At 45.3% G+C, this 27,443-nt stretch overlaps 1 protein-coding gene across 3 annotated transcripts in view; it reads left to right on the top strand.

Moving 5' to 3' along the window:
• The window catches only part of LOC139264435 (ubiquitin-conjugating enzyme E2 E2), a 470,206-nt gene extending 443,437 nt beyond the window's left edge, over positions 1-26,769 (top strand). For 2 of the 3 annotated variants that reach the window (XM_070880894.1, XM_070880893.1), the window contains exon 6: positions 26,065-26,769. In XM_070880894.1, coding sequence (XP_070736995.1) covers positions 26,065-26,162 — 98 coding nt within the window. In that variant the 3' untranslated portion in view covers positions 26,163-26,769. The remainder of the gene's footprint in view (positions 1-26,064) is intronic. The other variant, XM_070880895.1, reaches the window with a different exon arrangement.
• Positions 26,770-27,443: the final 674 nt, after the last annotated feature.

The raw sequence follows: 27,443 nt of genomic DNA, 5'->3' as shown, positions 1-27,443 counted from the left end.
CTACCGTGGCGCTGCCTCGCACTGGAATGATCTGCTTTGTGTAAGTTCGTAGCTGTGCGTCAATCGGCGATAATTTTGGCCTCCTGGCCTTGGACGCCCACAACTTTTCAAACTGTTTGATACCCATCAGGGACTGGCTGGTCCCCGTGTCTAGCTCCATTGATACTGGGACACCATTGAGGAGCACTTTCATCATTATCGGTGGCGTCCTGGTGTATGAACTGTATACGTGCTCCACATGAACTCGCTGAACTTCAGCTTCCAGCAATTTCCCCCAGCGTTCACTTCTGCAATTTCTGCAGGTATTTTGCTCATCTCTGCAAACTCCGGCTGAGTGTGTGCCTCCATGCCTCCAACATGAGCTGTTGTTGGAAACAAAAAGGCCCTTGCCAGTCGATCGTCCCAGACTGCCCCTGTGACTGTCCTTAAATGCGCCATTAACAGGTGTTGATGGCCCCATTACTGGCCGCATTGTCCCTTGCAATGGCGTGAATCGCCGTTCAGCTTGCCATTGTCTCTGTCGATCTCCCCCTCTGGGTTCGACTACATGTTGGGGCATGCCCGATTGCCCTTGTCTCCCTGGAGAACTGTGTGCTGCTTTAACAATGTTGAATCTCTGTCCCAACCATTCCTTAACACAGTACCTCTCGTCTGTTCTGCTAGTGGCCATGCTCGCGTGGTTTAAATCCCAGTTTCTCGTCGCCATTGATACGTCCTTACTATACAGTATAAATGCACATGAGGCCCATGCTTGAGAGAAAGTCAGTCTGTGACCTGTCCTTTATTCCTTAGCACTCAAGTGATGAAGGTGGGTGGAGCTTCCCCTTTTATACCTGAAGGTCCAGGTTAGGAGTGTCTCCCACCTAGTGGTCATTGTTCTCACAGTGTACAACTTAGGTCAGATTATACATGGGTTACAATGCTGGTTGAATACATGACACTCTTTATTGAGTAATTATCTAAATCCCTTTTAAAAGAACTTCACCAATGTTTTGTAGGAGAGAATTTCACTTGCTAACCACCCTCTGTGAAGAATTTTCTAACCTCTTTTAATTCTTTCGGTCATTTAAATTTGTGCACGCTCATTACCATTCTACAAACCAGTGAAAACAATTATCATTACTTACCTCATCAGATCCCTTAATGTCCTTAACCTTCGGGTCACTCGGTTACTCCTTACCGAATTAGTTCTCGTAAAAAAGCTCAACTTCTCAAATCTTTCTTCATAACTATAACCATTATCGCTTGTTCTAGTGAATACAGTGCACTTTTTTCATCTTTTTTTTAATGGTATCTATAATGTGGTGCCCAAAACTGCAGACAGCACATGAAGCAGTCCAGCACTGGCTGATAGTCAGTGTCAACACCAGCACAAACATCAGGTAAAAGCACTGCTCAGGATAAGAATGATGATCACTGAAGTCTGTCTTAAGTAAACCATATGGTAGCAGTTACCAAAAAAGTAATTCAGTGCCCTGAAATCATAGTATCAAGTCTGTCAGGAAATCATTTAGAGAGATTACTATTTGTGGTATCAAATCATCAGGAACACATTTCTTTGCCAGTCATTTTAAAGGTGATGTTAACCTGTTTATTTTGAACACTGTACACTAATCGTAGAATTATAGCATGATACAGCACAGATGAAAGAGCTGTCGGATTGGTCCCTCTCCCCCGCTCTTTCCCCATGGCCCTGCAATTCTTTCTCGTACGGGTATTTATCTAGTTCCCCTTTGAAGGTTGCTATTGGATCTGCTTCCACCGCCCTTTTGTGCAGCGTGTTCCAGGTCATAATAATACATTTTGTTCTCATGTCTCAATATGTAGCCAGCCAATTGCATTTCATTTATATATAAATGTTATTATTTATATGTACATCTGCTTGTGGTCCTGCAGTCTGTAGACAATTGTTAATCTATGAGATTAGATTATGGTGACGTCCAATCCAGTCGCCCACTTCACTGCCGTCGCCCTCCTGCACCAGCTCGCGCTGCTTCCTGAAGTGGTATGCCACCACACTGCTCCCAGGGCCGCCACACATGCCCCCATGATCCAGGTCGCTGATTGGAGTGTGAGCAGGAGCGGCGAGTGATCGCGGCCCAGGAGAGGCGTGAGTTCAGGGACTAGCAGAGGCAAGGGTCCTGGGGCAGCATGGGCCAGCCCACATTGCAATATGTGTGTGCACTAGCAGAGCTGGTCTCCAGTCGTCTTGGTTAATCCTTACCACTGGACCAAGACCTAGTTCTGTGAAGCCCGTGTGATGGCTAGTGTGCAACAGCCACCGCAGGTTAAAAAAATCCACGCACAGGCATCTTTCACCCTTCAATATGTAGCTCGGGACCTGGAATATCAGGTCCCTCATTGAAACACCTGTGAACTCATCCCTTTTGATGTGGAAGCAAGTCATCCTCGATACGAGGGACCCCCTAAGAAGAAGAGGGGCCTAGACCAAATGAGAGAAGATCGCCAATAATGTTTAGGCCCAGGTGACTAATGACGGATGTTGCTCTCTATTATCGGACCAAATCCCTGCAAATTCATAGAATGATCATCAGTTTGATCATCTGAGGGGACCTGAGGTTAATGGGTGACTAAGATAGTTTATCCTGGTCACACAAACAGGTTCCTCAGAATGAGAAAGGAATGAATTTAAGGTATTTTATAGTTACCAAGTAATTGGAAACATGCACTCTCATGTTAGATCTCAGACCACTGAACAAATTCTTTTGGAAGGAAAAGTTTAAAATGGTGAAACTGCCTCACGTCTTTCAAGCCAGGCTGGCTATAATAAACCTCAGATGTATTTTCTTCCACATTACCATTCAGCTTGTCATCACAATTTTCTTAGGTTCAGCCTTCTGTGTCAGAGCTACCTGTATGGATTGCTCCCCTTTGACTTTTCTTCAGTCCTCCAGAGTGTTCATAAATTGCAATCTGTCATCACAGTTCATCTCAATCTGCAGTTCTTGCACATCTGTCCATACTTAGATGGTTGTCTTGTGAAGGCTTCTTGTTGCGAATCCATTCGGACCATTATCCAGCAAGTACTTGCAATATTTCAGGAGCTGAACCTCAGCATTAACTACAAGAAGTCTCATCTGGAACCAAATAAGGAAATGGTATCTGTACATGCCTTGTTCTGAGCAAACCTGGGGGGAAAGTCTTCTTCCTCAAATGGTATGCAGTCCTTAAGAGACTGGACTCTCTCTTTGTGAGGTCAAAATTGCAATAGAACATAACTTCCTGTTCTTGGTCTGATAGTGACAGTCATGTTTGTCATTTCAAACTTTTGGTTGTTTGTGAGGCTTCTGCAATTGAATTTGCTCTACCATGAGTCAGCAGATCAACTTTTTGCTGTGCTGGTCCCAGAAGCATTTATTGGAGCACCTTGCTCTAAACGCCATCTCCTCAACTGGCCCTGGCAACAGATGTTTAGCTGTATGGATGGGAAATGCATAGGAAATGTCTTGACTCAGGACAGGTGAACTGCAGACTTATCCTCCTAGGATATCAACCAGCTAAAGTTATAAATGGTACAATTAGTCCTGAAACATTTTTAAGCTCGAATGCAGGAAAAGTCAGTATTTTTCAAAGCAGACCACACAACATTTGTCCAATATGTAAACAAACAGTGGAATCCATTCTTTGAACTCTCTGTCAGAATACAACATGGTTGTCCAGTGGTGTTGAAACTTGTGTTATGCTGTGGTGGAACATCTGGCTAGAGTGCACAACACTGCTAACTCCTTCGTTGCCTGGCTGTTCACCCACTCTCATGCAAGATACATACCAAACCCAGAACATCTTCAGCACTTGGGGTTATAATATACATCAATTTATAATCATCAACTGTTTTGTTGCAAATCAAGCATGAGGATAAGTCAGTGTAGAAACTGACAGTTTATTATATCCTGGAAAAAATGTTTCTAAACACATTTTCGCTGATCACAAGAATCAAGAAAATCAAGATGCGCACAGCAGAAGGCCATCGCCAGGGATCCGCCAGGCGACAGGGGTTGGGGGGGGGTGGAGGGTTGCAAGCGACAGGGGAAGAAGTTAATGAAGAGGAGAGGAGGCCCTAAATTTCCTTGTGGAGCTTGGAGGAGCACTTCTGCTTCTCCTGGCCCAGAAGGAAACCTTTCTTTAACAAAAAATGAATTGCCATTTCGGGCCTCTTCTGGGACTGCTGCTTCTTGGCACCTGCACTTGCTGGCAAGTCGAGCACCAGGCACAAACTTGCTAAAACGTGTTAAAATGATCGGGTTCTAAAGGATATCGGACTCTGACTTTTGAATTTCAATCATGCCTCGCCTGCCTGGGGCATAGGCCTGAAACACTGTCCTGCAGTTACATGGAGTTCATCACAGGCATGCTGGGGCTGATTTTAACTTGGTCAAATCGCAATAACCAGACATTTGCAGCCTAAAAATTGGGTCAATAGGTTTACTGCCACTAGAGTATAAAATTTGGGAAGTCTTGCTACAGTTATACAGGGTATTGGTGAAGCCACACCTGGAATACTGCGTACAGTTTTGGTTTCCATATTTAAGAAAGGATATACTTGCTTTGGAGGCAGTTCAGAGAAGGTTCGCTAGGTTAATTCCGGAGATGAGGGGGTTGACTTATGAGGAAAGGTTGAGTAGGTTGGGCCTATACTCATTGGAACTCAGAAGAATGAGAGGTGATCTTATCGAAACGTATAGGATTATGATGGGGCTTGACAGGGTGGATGCAGAGAGGATGTTTCTACTGATAGGGAAACTAGAACTCGTGGGCATAATCTTAGAATAAGGGGCCGCCCATTTAAAACTGAGATGAGGAGGAATTTCTTCTCTCAGAGGCTTGTAAATCTGTGGAATTCACTGCCTCAGAGAGCTGTGGAAGCTGGGACATTGAATAAATTTAAGTCAGAGATAGACAATTTCTTAACCGATAAAGAAAAAAGGGGTTATGGGGAGCGGGCAGGGAAGTGGACCTGAGTCCATGATCAGATCAGTCATGATCATATTAAATGGTAGAGCAGGCTCGAGGGGCCATATGGCCTACTCCTGCTCCTATTTCTTACGTTCTTATGTTCAAATCATACCAGTATATCACACATTTTGTTCTCAACAGCCACGAGGAGTTAAAATCGGGCAGTCCCTGCGGTAAGAGGTGTTACAAGGAGTGCATCACAGGCATACTGGGGCTGATTTTAACTTTGTCAAATTGGCATTAACAGGCAGTAGCAGCCTAAAAATGGGGTCAGTAGGCTTACTGCTACATTAACGCCGCTGCTCTGGCTGCTGCCAGCTTTAAAGGAGCCTACCACTGGACGGCTGAAGCAACCAAGGCTCTTTTAATATGCAAATTTGGGGGAGAACAGGTTTTGGCAGCTGAGGCACCCACCAGACTCAAGCAGGAGCCTCATGAATAAATGTTATTCGGGGCTGATGTCAATAGGACCCTGATGACATTTTAACTAAAGCCTGAGTAGGGATGCCACCGTAGGTTTCCTGTCAGGCTCCTCCTTGCTTCACAAGGAAACTCGTGGCCTCCCCATAAGTCAATGGAAATACAAATTGGGAGAGACCATTCGTTTTACACTATCGCATAAAGTCAAGGTCCACCCCACTGCCTTTTGGCTAACAATTATTTATATGGACAGAAAGTGAAGATGTTCTCTATGATTTTGTAGTACAGGTACAATATTGGAAATCTAGAACCCTCGGGATCTAGTCCGTACCGGTTTTGGGGTTTTTCCGGATTTCAGACAAGAAAATCAATAGTCTGATATCCGGAATTCTTGACCAAATCCGTGTGGGGTTTTGAGCGGTGAGGTCCGAAATCTGGCAAAACCCGAAATCCGGCACGGATTTGGTCGAGGATTCCGGATTTTAGACTATTGATTTTCTTGTCTGAAATCCGGAATCATCAACTGAATCAGTGCCAGATTTTGGGTTTTGCCAGATAACGGGCCTCGCCGCTCGCCGATTCACTCCACTCCTCACCGCCCACGGCCCCCCAGCTTTTTAACCGATAAGTAGCCTCCTTATTCTCCTACTAGACTGAACCACCCCATTGTTGACCACCTCAAAAATGTCCGGTTTTCGGACAATAATTCCGGATTCCGGATGACTCCATCAGCTATGCGCAAAATGTCTGGTTTTCGGGCAATTCTGGTTTTCGGAGTTCCGGATTCAGGACGTTGCACCTGTATAGCATGTGTATATCAACATGTAGTATCCATAACTAAATTAATTTAGAAATTTTACATAGCGTTTATGAGCTAGTTTTAATCCTCATACAAAACCTATATAAATGAGACTATTCACACACACTAGAGTGATAGAGCTCTTTTATTCAGATATTTGTTGCAATTTCACACTTCATACAAACATATTGCTTATTTCTATCTATTACATATTGGTTAGGAAACTATACATTTACAAATTACCACTTTATCCTTGACAGTTCACAGACAGATAATTGAAGAAAACCTATATATTGAAGTTAGAGACAGACTTGAGTGGATAGAGGATAGCTATAATTTTACAAAATCACCTCCAGTGAGAAGCTTCACCCATAATAAAAATCAAATTGTGGCAACCGTGCACCCAAATTTTCTTTATGTGTGCCTGGTGAACAGGAGTATGATTTGGGAAAATAAGCCCTTATATTCATTTATGTCACCATTAAGAAATAAATTGAATTCTACCTTATGAACGTAAGTATTTTTATTCACCCATAATCCATATGGATATATATCAAGAAAAAGGCCTCCACCAACTTCTCCAACATCATCGTTTCTTTATTGTCCCTACTACCATTGTGGGAGCATCATCACTACTAGGACTGCAGCAGTTCAAAAAGAAGGGCAACTAAGAATGGACGATGAATGCTGTCTCACCGGGGCTGTCCATATCCGGAGAACAAATTGGAAAAATTCAATTGCATTCCATTGCACCTGGTTAGCTCCATTAAATTGGTTTGTTGGTTTGCTAGCCTGGAAATGCTCAACTCGATTACTAAAATTACAATTTTAGATTGGACTTTGTGATGTTTAAAAATAGATGCATGTTCTCAATGTACATACTATCGTAAGAGAAATCTCTATCTCAAGTGATTTGGTTTAGGAAGCTGTCAAAAGTTATTTTAGCATTAATAAAGCATGTCAATAATAACTTAGTTTAATTTCAGACACATTAATTTGCTTTAATGTTCTACACTGTATTATGTTTCAAAGAAAGAATTAAGAGAAATAAGTGAGTAAAAGTCATGCCAGAAATAAGTGTCATCAATGAATATTTAAAGACCATCACACTAGTTTTGGCTCAATATGTGAAATTTTTACTACACACAAAGGCTTGTGGGTAAATTGTGAATTTCTCCATTTAAAAAAAATCTTAACATTAATAGTCTAGAAATTGCAGTCGGAGGCGTACCTCCGGAGTTATGTCTCCGACCCATGAAACATTTACAAAATTACTGTCTCGGGCCTCGAGGCAGAGGGCAGCGTAATAGCCCATGAATCCCAGGGATGAAGGCAGTTCGGAAGTGTACTTGGGATCATGTAGACCAATGACAAAGGACAATTGCAATCATTTACAAAAGGAATCCCCTAATGATATGCAAACCAATCCCCTAATAATTATACAATGTACAGAATTCCAATAATTATAAAATTGCAATTTTATTAATAAGTTCTTTCATTGCACCAACTTCAAATAAAATTTAATTTTTTGATCATGTTAAACATCATTAAGACTGCAAGCCATGTCAATATTTGCATAAACTCATTTAATAGTGTACGTGCATAATTTTGTATTTTTAAATGTTTTATTTAAGCCTTATATATACCCTTACACTGATGCAAGCAGGCCCTATACCTGCAGGCCCTATACCTGCTTGCGTTAATCGTAAGATTTACACCGGCAATTGCTGGCCAGTCACTCGGCAAATAGCACAACTATGCGCCAGTGATTGCGTTTTCGGAGCCCCCACAGATGGCCTCTCAATGCATACATTGACAGGCCACAAGTTCCGGATTTTGCAATGTGCAAGCAAACCCAATGGCCAAATGGCCTCTTTCTATGCTGTAAACGTCTTTGGTTCCAAGGGAGCACTTTTTCTCTTTACATTTTTTATCTAATTATCATTTATATTGTGCATTTTGATTATACTATGCTTACAGGGAGTGATCTTTAATTAAATTCAAGTTTCTTGGCCTGGCTGGGCCGACATTGAGAACAATGCAGGTTTAGCGGTTGAGACATTGACCCAGATTTTGCGGTCAGCAGCGAACGAATGGCACTCACTGTTCAATACGCTTATAGCTGCCAGAGACTTTTCATGGGCTTTTGCATGGCAACTTATGGTCCGATTCAGCATGGCACTCTCTACAGGGGATCTAAGACCTGTGTGAACAGGGCACAGAATAGCATGTCTCTTTAACCAATCAGATTGAAGAATGCTTACTGAGGCGCGCAGAATCTAAACCAGGAAATATAACTTAGAATATTTAATTAAATGTAAAATCATGTGCAGAAAATGAAATAAAAAGAGGGAAACAAAGATGGGATTACGAGAGATAAAAAAGACAGAAAGAAAAAGTAAAATAAAAACATTTTTACATTTTTTTTAAATCTCCAACAATAATTAAAATCTGAAGGATTGAGACTCCACATTTGTAAAAGTAAATTTTCAGTGCCCAAGAGGTTTTTTGGTAGTAATTAAGATTACTTACATCTGAATACACCAGTCCGAACTTTGTCTGGCTTGTTTAGTGGATATCTAATCAGTAAATACTGCAACTTCAAGCCCTTCATGAGTTTGAATGTCAAGACTCTCCTCTAGGTACCGGTATAGCGAAGCTTATAGAAGAAAGAGCAAGGCAAATTGGACAGCAGCTTTCTGATTTCCGCATTTAATTACGCAGGTGTGGACGCCGGAAGTTGCTGTCTGATTTACTCCTTAATAACGGTGAGTGCTGGCAGCATCACCGTTATTCCTACTGCAATATCCAGGCCAATAGGTTCTCGGTCTCGCCATCAGTTGGGTCTGGTAACTGGAGGTGAGCTGTGCACTGGTAGTCATGTTGGTTCGAGTTGTTGTGTTACCCGTCAGTGTGCTTGGGAAGGTTGAGTTTGTCTCAATGGGCCTCCATAATTGGGCTACAAATTCTTAGTATTTCTTCAGTTTCAAGTAGAGGCCAAACATCATGAGTTCCTCCTGAGATATGTTCCACATGTGCTCCAGCTACATAAAATCTTACCGTACAGAAGGAGGTCATTTGGCCCATCATGCCTGGCTCTTTGAAAGAGCTATCCAACTAATCCCAGTCCTTGCTCTTTCTCCATAGCTCTGCAAATGTTTCCTTTTCAAGTATATATCTGTTATGTCTCAAATAAAGCAATGTGACTGAGTACTGTAGACTTGAGTGTGACCTCAGTCTCTTTATTTTCCAGAGTGCCTGCACAACATGGGAGGCCTGCTTATATGCAGTGTTCCCAAGGGATGCTCAGATCCCTTGGGACTCCAACAGATGTGCCCTCTGGTGGCGGGAGAATACTGGTTACAAGATGTTGCATACATAACATCACTCCCTCCCAAGGTCAATAGTACACTTATTTACAGGATGAGACGATCTGGGGCTTTCCGCTCCCTAGTCGATCGTCTCGGTACAAACACAGGTGCAGGTGAATTGGTTGGGCCTTCCTGGTCTGCTGGGGATAATGAATTCAGCTTCGTAGTCAACCATGATGTCGGTTGCTACTTGTGTGTGTATCGGCGGGTCGAAGTTGGTGGGGTGCCCTTCAGTTTGCTCGTGGCTGTCTGTGAATCGCAGTTTGGTTTGGTCCAAATGCTTTCTGCAAATTAGTCCATTTGCAAGTTTGACCTCAAACACCCTACTCCCTTCTTTGGCTACGACAGTGCCAGCAAGCCATTTGGGACCATGTCCATTGTTGAGCACAAATACAGGGTCATTGACTTCAATATCGCGTGACAAATTTGCACGATCATGGTACATGCTTTGTTGATGCCGCCTGGTCTTGACATGATCATAGATATCAGGGTGGACTAGAGAGAGCCTTGTTTTGAGTGCCCTTTTCATGAGCAGTTCGGCATGGAGAACCCCGGTGAGCAAGTGGGTCTTGTGTGGTAGCTGAGCAGGACTCGGGACAGGCGGGTCTGCAGGGAGCCTTCCGATACGTGTTTCAAGCGTTGCTTGATGGTTTGGACTGCCCGTTTTGCCTGACCGTTGAATGCGGGCTTGAACGGGGCGGATGTGACGTTCTTGATTCCATTGCAGGTCATGAATTCCTTGAATTCAGCACTGGTGAAGCACGGCTCATTGTCGCTGACAAGGACATCAGGCAGGCCTTGCGTGGCAAACATTGCTCGTAGGTTTTCGATGGTGGCAGTGGACGTGCTTACAGACATTATTACACACTCAATCCATTTTGAATAAGCATCCACAACAACCAAAAACATTTTACCTAGAAATGGGCCAGTGAAGTCAACGTGGATCCTAGACCACGGTTTGGAGGGCCATGACCACAAACTTAGCGGTGCCTCCCTGGGTGCATTGTTCAGTTGAGAGCAAGTGTTGCATTGGCGCAAGCAAGACTCCAAATCTGAGTCGATGCCGGGCCACCACACATGGGATCTAGCTGTAGCTTTCATCATTACTATGCCTGGGTGGGTACTGTGTAGGTCGCGTATGAACGTTTCCTTGCCTTTCTTAGGCAAAACCACACAATTACCCCACAAAAGACAGTCCACCTGTATAGACATTTCGCCTTTGCGCCGCTGGAGCGGCTTGATCTCTTCATGCATCTCCACTGGGACGCTGGACCAGCTCCCATGGAGGACACAGTTTTTTGCAAGGGACAGTAAAGGATCCTGGCTGGCCCAGGTCCTGATCTGGCGGACCGTAACGGGTGACTTTTCGTTTTCAAATGCATCCATCACCAAGAGCAAGTCTGCAGGCTGTGCCATTTCCACCCCAATGGTGGGCAATGTTAGCCGACTGAAAGCATCAGCGCAGTTCTCTGTGTCTGGCCTTTGGTGAATTACATAGTTATATGCAGACAGCGTGAGCGCCCATCTTTCGATGCGAGCAGAGGCATTAGTATTAATACTCTCTGAGAATAGCAATATGAGCGGCTTATGGTCAGTTTCTAACTCGAATTTAAGCCCAAACAGATACTGATGCATTTTTTTCACCCCGTAAACGCATGCCAGAGCTTCTTTTTCAATCATGCTGTAGGCCCTTTCGGCCTTGGACAAACTCCTGGATGCATAAGCGACCGGTTGCAATGTTCCCGATTTGTTTGCTTGTTGTAACACACACCCGACCCCATATGAAGACGCATCGCAAGCTAGCACTAAATGTTTACATGGGTCATACAGAACAAGCAGTTTGTTGGAACATAACAGATATCTGGCTTTCTCAAAAGCAGTCTCTTGTAATTTCCCTCATACCCAGTCATCTCCCTTGTGTAGCAACACATGTAGAGGATTCTAGCAAGGTGCTTAACCCGGGTAGGAAATTACCAAAATAATTGAGGAGTCCCAGGAATGACCGCAGTTCCGTCACGTTCTGTGGTCTCGGCACATTCTTGATGGCCTCCGTCTTGGCGCCGGTGGGTCTGATGCCGTCTGCCACAATTCCTCTCTCTAAGAACTCGACCTCTGGCAACAGGAAAACACACTTCGAGCATTTCAACCTGATCTAGCTGACATAGAACCTCTTCCAGGTTCTGCAAATGTTCGATGGTGAACCGACCTGCGATCAATATGTCGTCCTGGAAAACCACGGTGCATGGAACCAACTTTAGCAGACTTTCCATGTTACTTTGAAAAATAGCCACGGCCGATCGAATCCCAAACGGGCATCTATTGTGGATGAACAGACCTTTGTGCGTGTTGATGCAGGTGAGGCTTTCGAAGATTCTGCCAGCTCCTGCGTCATGTAGGCCGAGGTCAGGTCCAACTTGGTGAACGTCTGCCCTCCTGCCAGCGTCACAACTAGGTCGTCTGCCTTGGCTAGCGGGTACTGGTCCTGCAGCGAAAAACGGTTAATCGTTACTTTATAGTCCCCACAAATTCTGACCGTGCCATCGTCCTTAGGAACCGGAACAATCGGACTGGCCCACTTGTTGAACTCAACCGGCACGATGATGCCCTCTCGTTGCAGCCTGTCCAGCTCGATCTCCACTTTCTCTCGCATCATGTATGGCACCACACGTGCCTTGTGATGGATGGATCGTGTACCGGGAACCAAGTGGATCTGCACCTTCGCCCCAGAGAAATTTCTGATGCCTGCTCAAACGACGGAAACTTGCTTAAAACCTGGGCACATGACGAACATAAGTGATTGGATGTCATCCCAGTTCCTGCGGATTTTTCCGAGCCAACCTCTGCCGAACAGTGTGGGGCCATCTCCTGGTACAATCCATAGAGGTAGTTTGTGCACAGCTCCATCATAGGAGACTTTTACTGCTGCACTGCCAATTACAGGGATCAGCTTTTTAGTGTAAGTTCTCAGCTTGGTATGAATAGGGCTCAGCTTGGGCCTTTGTGCCTTGTTGCATCACAGCCTCTTGAAGGCCTTTTTGCTCATGATAGACTGACTCGCACCCGTGTCCAATTCCATGGATGCTGAAATTCTGTTCAGTTCAACTTTTAACATGATCGGTAGACATTTTGTGGTGAAGGTGATTATCCCGTACACTTCCGCCTCCTCAGTTCGAGTCTCTAGTTCAGTTTGATCCGCCATGAATCGGTCATCCTCTGCAACGTGGTGGTTTGCAAGGTTTGCAGCTCGTCTGCACATTCGCTGGAGGTGTCCCATTGTTCCACAGCCTTTGCACGTATAGTGTTTGAAGTGGCATTGATGGGCTCAATGATCACCTCCGCAGCACCAACAAGGTGTTAATTGCCTGCATTCACACTTAATGGCGGACTCTGAGTCATCTGAGGTCGTGCAGCTGCGGCATGTCCCTTCTGCCATATGCATTCCAGCCTGAAAACAACGTTACTTTGTGTACAGTACTTGCCGATGCATCTTTATGCTGCGAAATTTGTTTGGTGTTATCGCTGGTGGACATAAATGCCTGGACTATCGTTATGGCTTTGCTCAGGTTCGGTGTGTCAACAGTCAATAGTTTGCGAAGGATAACCTCATGGCCAATGCGAAGCACAAAAAAGTCTCTTAGCATTTGCTCCAGGAATCCACCAAATTCGCAATGTCCTGCAAGGCGCCTTAGTTCGGCGACTTAGCTCGCCACTTCCTGGCCTTCAGACTGTTGACATGTATAAAATCGATACTTTGCCATCAGAACACTTTCCTTCGGATTTAGGTGCTCCCGGACCAACGTACACAGTTCTTCATACGATTTGGTTGTTGGTTTCACCGGAGCAAGAAGATTCTTCATGAGGCCATAGGTTGTTGCCACGCAGACGGTGAGGAGGATCGCCCTTCGTTTGGCAGCGTTCTCATTCCCTTCCAGCTCATTGGTCACGAAGTATTGGTCGAGTCGCTCCATGAAAGCTTCTCAATCATCACCTTCTGAGAATTTCTCCAGGATACCAACAATTCTCTGCATTTTCGCGTGATGATTTGTTATCTATTACTCATCGGCAGTTGTTATGTCTCAAATAAAGCAATGTGACTGAGTACTGTAGACTTGAGTAAGTGTGACCTTAGTCTCATTATTCTGACTCCAGAGTGCCTGCACAGCATGGGAGGCCTGCTTATATGCAGTGCTCCCAAGGGATGCTGGGATCCCTTAGGACTCCAACAGATGCGCCCTCTGGTGGCGGTAGAATGTTGGTTACAAGGTGTTGCATACATAACAATATCCAATTCCATTTTGAAAGTTAGTATTGAATCTGCCTCTACCACCCATTTCCCAGCCTAACCTCGGTGGAGAGAAAATTATTGGAAAAATTCCTGAGGGACAGGATAAATCTTCATTTGGAAAGACAGGGATTAATCAAGGACAGTCAGCTTGGATTTATCAAGGGAAGGTCGTGTCTGACTAACTTGATTGAATTTTTCGAGGAGGTAACGAGGAGGGTCGACGAGGACAGTGCATATGATGTAGTGTATATGGATTTTAGCAAAGCTTTTGATAAGGTCCCATATGGCAGATTGGCCACAAAAGTAATCGCCCATGGGATCCAGGGCAAAGTGGCAAGTTGGATCCAAAATTGGCTTGGCGGCAGGAAGCAAAGAGTAATGGTTGATGGGTACTTTTGTGACTGGAAGGCTGTATCCAGTGGGGTTCTGCAGGGCTCAGTGCCGGGTCCCTTGCTTTTTGTGGTATATATCAATGACTTGGATTTAAATGTTGGGGATACGATTAAGAAGTTTGCAGATGATACTAAAGTAGGCTGTGTGGTTGATAATGAAGAAGAAAGCTGTGGACTGCAGGAAGATATCAATGTACTGGTCAGCTCGGCAGAACAGTGACAAATGGAATTCAGTGTGAGGTAATGCCTTTGGGGAGGAATAACAAGGCAAGGGAATACACATTAAATGGTATGACACTGAAAAGTGTAGAAGAACAAAGGGACCTTAGAGTGCAGGTCCAGAGATCCTTGAAGGGAACAACCAGGTAGCTAAGGTGGTTCAGAAGGTATATAGAATACTTGCCTTTATTAGTCGAGGCATGGAATACAAGAGCAATGAAGTTATGCTTGAACTGTATAAAACACTGGTTAGGCCGCAGCTGGAATACTGTGTGCAGTTCTGGTCACCACATTACAGGAAAGATGTGATTGCACTGGAAAGGGTGCAGAGGAGATTTACAAGAATGTTGCCTGGACTGGAGAATTTTGGCTATGAGGCAAGATTGGAGATGCTGGGTCTGTTTTCTTTGGAACAGAAGAGGCTAAGTGGAGACCTAATCGAGGTGTATAAAATTTTAAGGGGCCTGGATAAAGTGGATAGGAAGGACCCGTTTCCCTTGGCAGAGGGGTCAACAACCAGGGGGCATAGATTTAAAGGGGGGAGGTTTAGAGGGGATATGAGAGGAAATTTCTTCACCGAGAGGGTGATGGGGGTCTGGAACTCACTGCCTGAAATTGTGGTAGAGGCAGAAACCCTCACCACATTTAAAAGATACTTCGGTGTGCACTTAAACTGCCATAACCTACAGGGCTACGGACCAAGAGCTGGAAAGTGGGATTAGGCTGGATAACTCCTGGTCAGCCCGTGCGGACATGATGGGCCAAAATGGCCTCCTTCCGTGCTGTAAACTTCTATGATTCTATGAATCCAGACCATCATAAATCGCTAAACATCCGAAAAACAAAATTCCTCCACCAGCCTGTGCTCGCCGCACAGCACTCCCCCCAGTCATCAAGATCCACGGCGCGGCCCTGGACAATGTGGACCATTTCCCATACCTCGGGAGCCTCTTATCAACAAGAGCAGACATTGACGACGAGATTCAACACCGCCTCCAGTGCGTCAGCGCAGCCTTCGGCCGCCTGAGGAAAAGAGTGTTTGAAGACCAGGCCCTCAAATCTGCCACCAAGCTCATGGTCTACAGGGCTGTAGTAATACCCGCCCTCCTGTATGGCTCAGAGACATGGACTATGTACAGTAGACACCTCAAGTCGCTGGAGAAATACCACCAACGATGTCTCCGCCAAGATCCTACAAATCCCCTGGGAGGACAGACACACCAACATTAGCGTGCTCGACCAGGCCAACATCCCCAGCATTGAAGCACTGACCACACTTGATCAGCTCTGCTGGACAGGCCACATCGTTCGCATGCCAGACACAAGGCTCCCTAAGCAAACACTCTAATCTTTTAGGGCAAACGAGCCAAAGGTGGGCAGAGGAAACGTTACAAGGACACCCTCAAAGCTTCCCTGATAAAGTGCAACATCCCCACCAACCCCTGGGAGTCCCTGGCCAAAGGCCGCCCTAGGTGGAGGAAGTGCATCTGGGAGGGCGCTGAGCACGGCGAGCCTCATCACCGAGAGCATGCAGAAATCAAGCGCAGGCAGTGCAAAGAGCGTGCGGCAAACCAGTCCCACCCACTCTTTCCCTTAACGACTATCTGTCCCACCTGTGACAGGGACTGTGGTTCTCGTATTGGACTGTTCAGTTACCTAAGGATTCATTTTTAGAGTGAAAGCAAGTCTTCCTCGATTCCGAGGGATTGCCTATGATGATGAAAAAAAAAAATCTCCCATCTCCCTTCAGATTCCTTTGTCAATTATCTTAAATCTGTTTCCTCTGGTTACCAACTCTCCTTCCAGTGAAAACAGTTCCACCTCTATCAAAACCCTTCATAATTGTGAACATCTCTATTTAAATCTCCCCTCAACTTACTCTGCTCTAAGGAGTACAACCCCAACTTATCTAGTCTCTCCACATAACTGGAGTCCCTTATGTATGTTGTAGGGAATTCTGCACTCTACCATCTTCTTGTTAGTTAAGAGTAAGAGCTGTGCTAACCCTCTTATTGCAGGAGGCCTTCCCTCTTCAGAGGGTGAACCCAAGCATTGATTTGGTTCTTATGGAACTGCAAGGCTGATCATGGTCCTTTTGGTATCCTAGATTACCATCCATAAATGAATACAGGAGTACAACCAAAGTATATATAAAGGATTGCCCTTCTGACCACAGCCGCTGGTATGTAAGGTTAAATTTGTGGAGCTTGTGTTGGGCATGGTATGTATGATATATGATACTGAGTTTGCCCTTGAGCATTTTACTGCAGATCGAGTTGTTATGTATGTAAACTTGTATATACCTTGTACAGCCACCAGAGGGCTCATCCCCTGGAGTCCCAAGAGATCCCACAATCCCTTGGGAGCACAGGTACTTAAGGAGGCCTCACAGGCTGGAGAGGCACTCTGGAGACCTGCAATAAAAGACTAAGGTTACACTTTACTTTGAGCTCACAGTATCCAGTCAGACTATTTATTCATACATAACAACTGGCGATGAGATACAGATGACGAACCTAACGATGCAGAGAACAGTGGGCATCTGGAGAAATTATCAGAGGGAGATGATTGGGAAACCTTCATGGAGCGACTCGACCAATACTTCGTGGCCAACGAGCTGGAAGGAGAAGCTGCCAAACGAAGGGCAATTCTCCTCACCGTCAGCGGGGCACCAAGGTATGGCCTCATGAAAAATCTACTTGCTCCAACGAAACCCACAGAGAAATCGTACGATGATTTGTGCACACTGGTCCGGGAGCATCTGAACCCAAAGGAAAGCGTTCTGATGGCGAGGTACCGGTTCTATCCCTACAAAAGGTCTGAAGGCCAGGAAGTGGCGAGTTATGTCATTGAGTTAAGACGCCTTGCAGGACATTGCGAATTTGAAGGACATTTGGAGCACATGCTCAGAGATTTTTTTCGCACTTGGCATTGGCCATGAAGTGATACTTCGCAAACTTTTGACTGTAGAGACCCCAACCTTGAGTAAGGCCATAGCGATAGCCCAGGCGTTCATTGGCACCAGTGACAATACTAAGCAAATCTCTCAGCACACGAGTGCTGCTACAAGTACTGTGAATAAAGTGATGTTGTTTACAAATCGCAACATACATGCCTGCAGCTGCACGTCCGCAAATGTCTCAGAGTCCACCATCAAGGGTGATGAATGCAAGGCCATTAACACCTTGTTGGTGCTGCGGGGGAGATCATCATTTCCATTCATGCCACTTCAAAGAGTACGTTTGTAAAGGCTGTGGAACAATGGGACACCTCCAACGTATGTGCAGGCGAGCTGCAAATCCTGTTAATCCTGCAAACCACCATGTTGCAGAGGAGAACAGATCCACGGCAGATCACGATGAACCAGAGCCTCAGACCGAGGAGGTAGAGGTATATGGGGTGCACACATTTACCACAAAGTGTCCCCCATTAATGCTGAAGGTTGAATTAAATGGACTCCCGGTGTCAATGGAGCTGGACACGGGCGCGAGCCAGTGCATTATGAGCAAAAAGACTTTCAAAAAATTGTGGTGCAGCAAGGCCTCAAGGCCAGTCTTGACTCCCATTCGCACGAAACTGAGAACTTACACAAAGGAACTGATTCCCGTAATCGGCAGTGCTACTGTAAAGGTATCTTACGATGGAGTGATGCACAAGCTACCACTCTGGGTGGTACCGGGCGATGGTCCCACGCTGCTTGGCAGGAGCTGGCTGGGAAAGATACGCTGGAACTGGGACGATGTCCGAGCGCTCTCGTCCGCTGACGACACTTCGTGTGCCCAGGTCTTAAACAAGTTCCCTTCACTGTTCGAACCAGGCATCGGGAAGTCCCAAGGAGCAAAAGATCCACCTAATTCCGGGGGCGCGACCCATCCATCACAAGGCAAGAGCAGTACCATACATGATGAGAGAAAGGGTAGAGATCGAGCTAGACCGGCTGCAAAGAGAGGGCATCATTTCGCCGATCGAATTCAACGAGTGGGCCAGTCCGATCGTTCCAGTCCTCAAGGGAGACAGCACCGTCAGAATCTGTGGTGATTACAAAGTAACTATCAATCATTCTTCCTGCAGGATCAATAGCCACTACCAAAGGCTGATGACCTTTTTGCTACGCTGGCGGGAGGAAACACATTCTCGAAGCTGGATTTGACCTCGGCCTACATGACGCAGGAGCTGGAGGAATCATCGAAGGGCCTCACCTGCATCAACGTGCACAGAGGTCTCTTCATTTATAACAGATGCCCGTTTGGAATTCGATCAGCCGCGGCGATATTCCAGAGAAACATGGAAAGCTTACTGAAGTCGGTCCTATGCATGGTGGTCTTCCAGGACGATATCTTGGTTACAGGTCGGGACACAGTCGAGCATCTGCAGAACCTGGAGGAGGTTCTCAGTCGACTCAACCACGTGGGACTCAGGTTGAAACACTCGAAGTGCATTTTTCTGACACCTGAAGTAGAGTTCCTGGGGAGGAGAATAACGGCGGACGGCATCAGGCCCACCGATTCGAAAATGGAGGCAATCGAGAACGCACCGAGGCCACAGAACGTGACAGAGCTGCGGTCGTTTCCAGGACTCCTGAACTACTTTGGTAACTTCTTACTGGGTCTCAGCACACTGTTAGAACCACTGCACGCCTTACTGTGTAAAGGAGACGAATGGGTATGGGGCAAAAGCCAAGAAAATGCCTTTGTAAAAGCTAGAAAATTGTTATGCTCAAACAAGTTGCTTGTGTTGTATGATCCATGTAAGTGTTTGGTACTAGCAGGTGATGCGTCGTCGTACGGCATCGGGTGTGTATTGCAACAAACTAATGAATCTGGGAAATTGCAACCGGTTGCATATGCATCCAGAAGTCTGTCTAAGGCTGAGAGAGGCTACAGCATGATTGAAAAAGAAGTGTTAGCGTGTGTCTATGGTGTAAAGAAAATGCATCAATATCTGTTTGGGCTAAAATTTGAATTGGAAACGGACCATAAGCCACTAATATCCCTGTTTTCCGAGAGTAAAGGGATAAATACAAATGCACGGCCCGCATCCAGAAATGGGCGCTCACATTGTCCGCATACAACTATGCCATCCGCCACAGGCCAGGCACAGAAAACTGTGCCGATGCTCTCAGTAGGCTGCCATTGCTCATCACGGGGGAGGAAATGGCGCAGCCCGCAGATTTAGTCATGGTAATGGAAGCATTCGAGAGTTAGCAACCACCCGTCACTGCCTGACAGATTAGAACCTGGACGAGCCAGGACCCCTTACTGCCCCTAATAAAAAATTGTGTGCTTCACGGGAGCTGGAAATCATGCTTGACAAATCTTATGGAATTTTTTGAGGATGTATCTAGTAGAGTGGACAAGGGAGAACCAGTGGATGTGGTGTATTTGGACTTTCAAAAGGATTTGACAAGGTCCCACACAAGAGATTGATGTGCAAAATCAAAGCACATGGTATTGGGGGTAATATACTGACGTGGATAGAGAACTGGTTGACAGACAGGAAGCAGAGAGTCGGGATAAACGGGTCCTTTTCAGAATGGCAGGCGGTGACTAGTGGAGTGCCGCAGGGCTCAGTGCTGGGAACCCAGCTCTTTACAATATACATCAATGATTTAGATGAAGGAATTGAGTGTAATATCTCCAAGTTTGCAGATGACACTAAACAGGGTGGCGGTGTGAGCTGTGAGGGGGACGCTAAGAGGCTGCAGGGTGACTTGGACAGGTTAGGTGAGTGGGCAAATGCATGGCAGATGCAGTATAATGTGGATAACTGTGAGGTTATCCACTTTGGGGGCAAAAACACGAAGACAGAATATTATCTGAATGGCGGCAGATTAGGAAAAGGGGAGGTGCAATGAGACCTGGGTGTCATGGTTCATCAGTCATTGAAAGTTGGCATACAGGCACAGCAGGCGGTGAAGAAGGCAAATGGTATGTTGGCCTTCATAGCTAGGGGATTTGAGTATAGGAGCAGGGAGGTCTTACTGCAGTTGCACAGGGCCTTGGTGAGCCCTCACCTGGAATTGTCATGTGTTCAACCAGCATTGTAACCCATGTATAATCTGACCTAAGTTGTACACTGTGAGAACAATGACCACTAGGTGGGAGACACTCCTAACCTGGACCTTCAGGTATAAAAGGGGAAGCTCCACCCACCTTCATCACTTGAGTGCTAAGGAATAAAGGACAGGTCACAGACTGACCTCTCAAGTATGGACCTCGTGTGCATTTATACTATATAGTAAGGACGTATCAATGGCAACGAGAAACTGGGATTTAAACGCCTATAGATCCCGACCACACTCGCTCACAGGGGTTCCACCCGCAGAGCTGCTAATGAAAAGGACACTCAAAACCCGGCTATCCCTTATACACCCCACCATGAAAGAAATTGTCGAGAGCAGGCGCCAGCCACAATATGACTACCATGACAGGAATGCGAGGGCGCGATGTATTGATGTAAATGATCATGTTTTTGTCCTCAACTACGCTGCAGGGCCCAAATGGCTCGCAGGCACTGTGATTGCCAAAGAGGGAAATAGGATTCTGGCAGTTAAACTTACCAATGGACAAATCTGCCGCAAACACGTGGATCAAACAAAAAGGAGGTTCAGCAACCCCATAGAAGAAGCAGAGGAAGAACACGATGTAGAGTTCACTCCACCACTGGTGACCGAACACCGGAACCAAAGGGAGGAGAGCCCAATCACTGTGGGCAGTCTGGATAGGTCTGAGGCACCACAAACAGAAGACACTCAGGCCAGCGCCCAACAACCAGAGCCCCAACTCAGGCGCTCTACAAGAGAGCGTAAACCACCAGAGAGACTCAATCTGTGATCCCAATAAGACTTTGGGGGGGAGGTGATGTCATGTATTCAACCAGCATTGTAACCCATGTATAATCTGACCTAAGTTGTACACTGAGAGAACAATGACCACTAGGTGGGCGACACTCCTAACCTGGACCTTCAGGTATAAAAGGGGAAGCTCCACCCACGTTCATCACTTGAGTGCTAAGGAATAAAGGACAGGTCACAGACTGACTTTCTCTCAAGCATGGGCCTCGTATGCATTTATACTGTGTAGTAAGGACGTATCAGGAATATTGTGTTCAGTTTTGGTCTCCTAATCTGAGGAAGGACGTTCTTGCTATTGAGGGAGTGCAGCGAAGGTTCACCAGACTGATTCCCGGGATGGCTGGATTGACATATGGGGAGAGACTGGATCAACTGGGCCTTTATACTTTGGAGTTCAGAAGGATGAGAGGGGATTTCATAGAATCATATAAGATTCTGACAGGACGGGACAGGATAGATGCGGTTAGAATGTTCCCGATGTTGGGGAAGTCCAGAACCAAAGGACACTGTCTAAGGATAAGGAGTAGGGTATTTAGGACTGAGATGAGGAGAAACTTCTTCACTCACAGAGTTGTTAACCTGTGGAATTCCCTGCCGCAGAGAGTTGTTGATGCCAGTTTATTGGATATATTCAAGAGGGAGTTAGATATGGCCCTTGCGGCTAAGGGGATCAAGGGGTATGGAGAGAAAGCAGAAAAGGAGTACTGAGGGAATGATCAGCCATGGTCTTATTGAATGGTGGTGCAGGCTCGAAGGGCCGAATGGCCTACTCCTGCACCTAGTTTTTATGTTTCTATGGTCCAGATGTAACACATGCTCGCAGTTGAGCAATGCACCCAGGGAGGCGCCACTAAGTTTATGGTCTTGGCCCTCCAAACCGTGGTCCAGGGTCCATGTCGACTATGCAGGCCCGTTTTTGGGTAAAATGTTCCTTGTGGTTGTAGATGCATACTCCAAATGGATTGAATGTGAGATAATGTCGGCAAGCACGTCCGCTGCCACCACTGAAAGCCTGCGGGCCATGTTTGCCATGCATGGACTACCTGATGTCCTTTGAGCGACAATGGGCCATGTTTTACCAGTGCCGAGTTCAAAGAAATCATGACCCATTACGGGATCAAACATGTCACGTCTGCCCTGTTTAAACCAGTATCCAATGGTCAGGCAGAGAGAGCAGTGCAATCTCTCAAGCAGGGCTTGAAGGCTCACTGCAGACTCGCCTATCCCGCTTTGCTCCCGCATGAGACCCCACTCGCTCACTGGGATTCCACCTGCTGAACTGCTCATGAAAAGGGCACTTAAGACAAGGCTCTCGTTAGTTCACCCTGATCTACGTGAACAGGTAGAGAGCAGGCGGCTTCAACAAAGTACATATCATGATAGCGCAAATGTGTCACGAGAAATTGATATCAATGCTCCTGTACTTGTATTGAATTATGAACAAGGTCCCTAGTGGCTTCCCGGCACTATTGTGGCCAAAGAGGGGAGCAGGGTGTTTCGGGTCAAACTTTCAATGGACTCATTCACCGGAAACACTTGGACCAAATCAAACTCAGATTCACTGACTATCCTGAGCAACCCACTTTGGACCCTACCTTCTTTGACCTCGCAACATACACACCAGTGGCAACCGACACCGCGGTTGGCCACAAAGCAGAACCCATCACCCACAGCAGCCCAGCAGGATTCACCACACCAGGCAGCCCAGCAAGGTCAGCTGCACAGCAGCCCAGGGAGTGCCCAACAAACGACTCACCAAAACCAGCATTTGCACCGAGACAATCAACCAGGGAAAGAAAGGCCCCAGATCGACTCACCTTGTAAATAGTTACACTGTTGACTTTGGGAGGGTAGTGTTGTTATGTATGTAAACTTGTATATACCTTGTACAGCCACCAGAGGGCTCATCCCCTGGAGTCCCAAGGGACCCCACAATCCCTTGGGAGCACAGGTACTTAAGGAGGCCTCACAGGCTGAAGAGGCATTCTGGAGACCTGCATTAAAAGACTACGGTCACACTTTACTTTGAGCTCACAGTATCCAGTCAGACTCTTTATTCATACATAACAGTAGTGTTGAAGGTCCTTCTCATGTCCCCTCCAGATTTTCTGTGCTGTCTTTTATTATAGAGGTGAATTTTTTCACTTTCTAGGAACCTTTATGCACAAGTATTGTATCCTCCACAGCTCAGTGAATCATTATTTTTGCTTCTTCAGTGGCAATTTAGTTGATTAAGAACTATGAAAAGCGCCTTATTGCAGGTACTTTAAACTGGTTATTTTTCTATCATGCCCACTAACTTACTTGTTGGAAATGCTTCGCAGGAAAATCAATTCAGTCTCCATTTGGCTTGGCAGCCATTAAAATCTATTAACCAGACAGAGTTATAAATCCTTTCACCATAAAAAGGAAAATATGCCGTTTAATTCTTTGAGTTTTTTCAGTGTATGTGTCTTACTGACCTAAGCCTATGTGTTTTAGGTTATAGATTCCTAAGCCAAAATGATTGGATTCAGAATTTGTTCAGTCTTGAAGACTGATGTGAAGGATTACTTTATTACACATACCACTTTCCTGATGATCTAACATTTCTACCAGATTTATCCTTTAGCAAACCTACCTGATCTTTAACAAGTTATTACTTACATAGCTAAAGTTAAAAATCTTTTGATTGCTCTTACTACTCTCTACAATATGGCTTTCTTTTTTTTAATTGGCCCTGGTTTTGGCACCTCCTCTCCTGAAGGCACCGGCTTGTGCTGGTTCTTGGTTCCAGAGATTTTTGATAATTCATCCAAGTAACTCATTCTGTTCAGTGAGTATTGACAGACTATTTGAATGTCGGCACATCACAGCTAAGCTTTGCACTTGCACATTTCAGCAGGAGTCACTGAATAGCAGCCATGACCGGGCATGCTGTTCGATTTTTCTCCTTTCTCGCTCATGAGCAACGGGGACAATTTTCATACCCAGCTGAGTTAAGCTACTCAGCATAGACCATGGATCAAACTTGGAACCTTCTGGGTTGACATGACTTAGTTGCAAACTAGACCATAGACTTACCAAATGGGTAAGTCCATGTGGATCCCTTTTTCTTACCCTCTTACCTCTAATCCACTTCTTATTATTTGTTGTTCTTTGTTAGCTTTTAAAATATGCCTGCTGAGCTATAACTATTTTTGATCTTGTTATTCAGTTACTGAAGAGGTATAACATTTTGACTCATCGCCATCTGATGTTTGACACTTTAAGGTATTCTGATTTTGTGCATGGTCAAAAAACTTGAAACTTTTAAAGTGCAAACTGAATTTAATATAAGAACCTAAGAAATAGGAGCAGGAGTAGGCCATTTGGCCCCTCAAGCCTGCTCCGCCATTCAATAAGATCATGGCTGATCTGATCTTGGCCTCAATCCCACTTCCCTGCCCTCTCCCCATAACCCTTGACTCTCTTATCTTTCAAAAATCTGTCTATCTCCACATTAAATATATTCAATGACCCAGCCTCCACAGCTCTCTGGAGTAGAGAATTTCAAAGATTCACGACCCTCTGAGAGAAGAAATTCCTCCTCATTTCTGTTTTAAATGTGCTACCCTTATTCTGAAACCAAGTCCCCTAGTTCTAGATTCCCTCAAGAGGGGAAATATCCTCTCTGCATCTACCCTGTCAAGCCCCCTCAGAATCTTATACGTTTCAGTAAGATCACCTCTCATTCTTCTAAACTCTATCATCATAGGCAGTCCCTCGGCGTCGAGGATGACTTGCTTCCACACTAGAAATGAGCTCTCAGATGACTGAAGAGTCCAATGCGGGACCAACAGTCTCTGTCACAGGTTGGGCAAACAGTGGTTGAGGGAACAGGTGGGTGGGGTGCCTGGGTTGCCACGCGATCTTTCAGCAGTCGATGCTAGGCTTCAGCTTGCTCTTGGCAAAGAGACTCGAGGTGTTCAGCGCCTTCTTGGATGCTTTTCCTCCACTTTGGGCAGTCTTGGGCCAGGATTTCCCAGGTGTCAGTGGGGATATTAAATTTTTTCAAGGAGGCTTTGAGGGTGTCTTTGAAGCATTTCCTCTGCCCACCTGGGGCTCGCTTGCCGCGTCGGAGCTCCAAGTAGAGAGCTTGTTTTGGGAGTCTCGTGTCGGGCCTGCGGTCGATGTGGTCCGTCCAGCGGAGCTGATCGAGCGTGGTCAGTGCATCGTTGCTGGGGATATTGGCCTGAGTGAGGACACTGACGTTGGTGCGCCTATCCTGCCAATGGATTTGCAGGATCTTGCGGAGGCAGCGTTGGTGATACTTCTCCAGTGTTTTGAGGTGCCTGCTGTACATAGTCCATGTCTCTGAGCGATATAGGAGGGTGGGTATCACCACTGCTCTGTAGACCATGAGCTTGGTGCCGGGTTTGAGATCCTGGTCTTCAAACACTCTCTTCCTCAAGTGACCAAAGATCTCAACTCCAATGAGTATAGGTCCAACCTGCTCTACCTTTCTTCATATGACAGCCCCTTCATCTCAGTCATATTTTAGTAATAAGCAGCTTCAAACACCCAGAACTTTACAAAGCTGTTACCACTATGAACAATTCAAAAAATATTAGTATGCTGGATACCGAAATAACAATAGAGGTTATTATTTATCAACTGAGAAACCATTATTTGAAGGTTGGTAATTAAGGCACTGTTTGAGATATAATAATTCTGTTTAGGTATTTGGTCTTCAAATCTGTAAATACTCACCAATATTCTTTTTATTGCAGCTGATCCTTTGGTTGGAAGCATAGCTACTCAGTATCTGACCAACAGAGCAGAACATGACAGAATAGCCAGACAGTGGACCAAGAGATATGCCACATAAGAATTTGCTGCAGTAACTCCTGACCCCTGGGAAAGCACATTCACTAAGTGCAACGACAGCCCATCCCCTATTCCTAGCTTTATTTCCTTTTTTAAAAGAAATCCCTGTGTAAAAAGGTCCTTTTGTTCCCTGATGACTTGAAACGATTTGAGACGTTGTTTTTACAATGAGTAGGTTTGAATCTCTACAATGCAAAGAATGTTCAACTTGTACAAGTAGAGAGCTTTATTGTTACATAGCTTTGTATAAGTGTGTCTCCTTTCATGTGGTCCTTGAACCATAATAGATTATATCTAATTTCTTCATATAGGTAGTGCTTAGAACCGAGTTTTTTGTACTGAAGTCAATCATGTCAGGTGCATGCTACCAGGTTAAAGCTTTGTAATAAGCTTACATTAACAATCACTGTGCATTACAATGATGACTGTCCTTTTTACCAGCCTGGAGTTTTTTTTCTCAAAAAGGCTGTTGAACAACACACAAGATTTGTGTATTTTGCAGAAGATCTACTTTTAAATGCTTGTGAATTTTCAGGTATCTGCAACTCCTGACTGTGGAACAGTTTGATGTACACTTGTATTATTGAAGCACTCAATAAAACAGCACTATGGCTGAACTATAGCTTACATTTTCTTCACGTGCCCTTTACTTTAGAAACTGGCCACTTAAATGTCAACCTTTTTAATCATGTAACATGATCATACAAAACATAAGGAGAGAAAAAAATAAAATGATGCATTTCAAAATGTTAGGAGGGAACATGGGGTGAAACTTCCTCTATGGTCACAGAAGTGACTGGAATGATTTTGTGTACAATTTTCACCTGGCCAAATAAGTATATCCCATTGAGCCCCAGGTTCCAGGTTGGAGCTCATTACATATGCATACGTATGCTTTGAGCCTACCACTGGGAGCTCATGCATTTGGATGCAACAATTTAAAGGACGACACCATGTACTTAAAAGTAAGTTCACATTGTGCACGATTAAAGGGGGTACATACTGAGGCTTTCAAAGTGAAGCTCTGTCCAGGAAAACGGCACTGTTTACAGATTCAGAACGAGTGCTTCTGCTGCAAGAGGAATAATAAAAGAGGGATGTCCTGTTCAGCATTCAATAGCAGCTTTCCCACAGGAAAGGAATGCAGATTGCCTGGGAGGAAATGGCATCCATCCTATGTAGGCAATGAACATGGAGTCTGATGTGCAAGAAGACTGGCTAACCAAAATTTTCCTGCACCCAGTAGATGAGCCAAGCATCATGTCACCAGGAATTTCCACTC

The sequence above is a fragment of the Pristiophorus japonicus genome, chromosome 5 (genome assembly GCF_044704955.1).
Source record: "Pristiophorus japonicus isolate sPriJap1 chromosome 5, sPriJap1.hap1, whole genome shotgun sequence".
In the NCBI taxonomy this organism is placed as follows: domain Eukaryota; kingdom Metazoa; phylum Chordata; class Chondrichthyes; family Pristiophoridae; genus Pristiophorus; species Pristiophorus japonicus.
The sequence above is the reverse complement of the archived record's forward strand: the minus strand, read 5'-3'. Positions and strand labels throughout refer to the sequence as shown.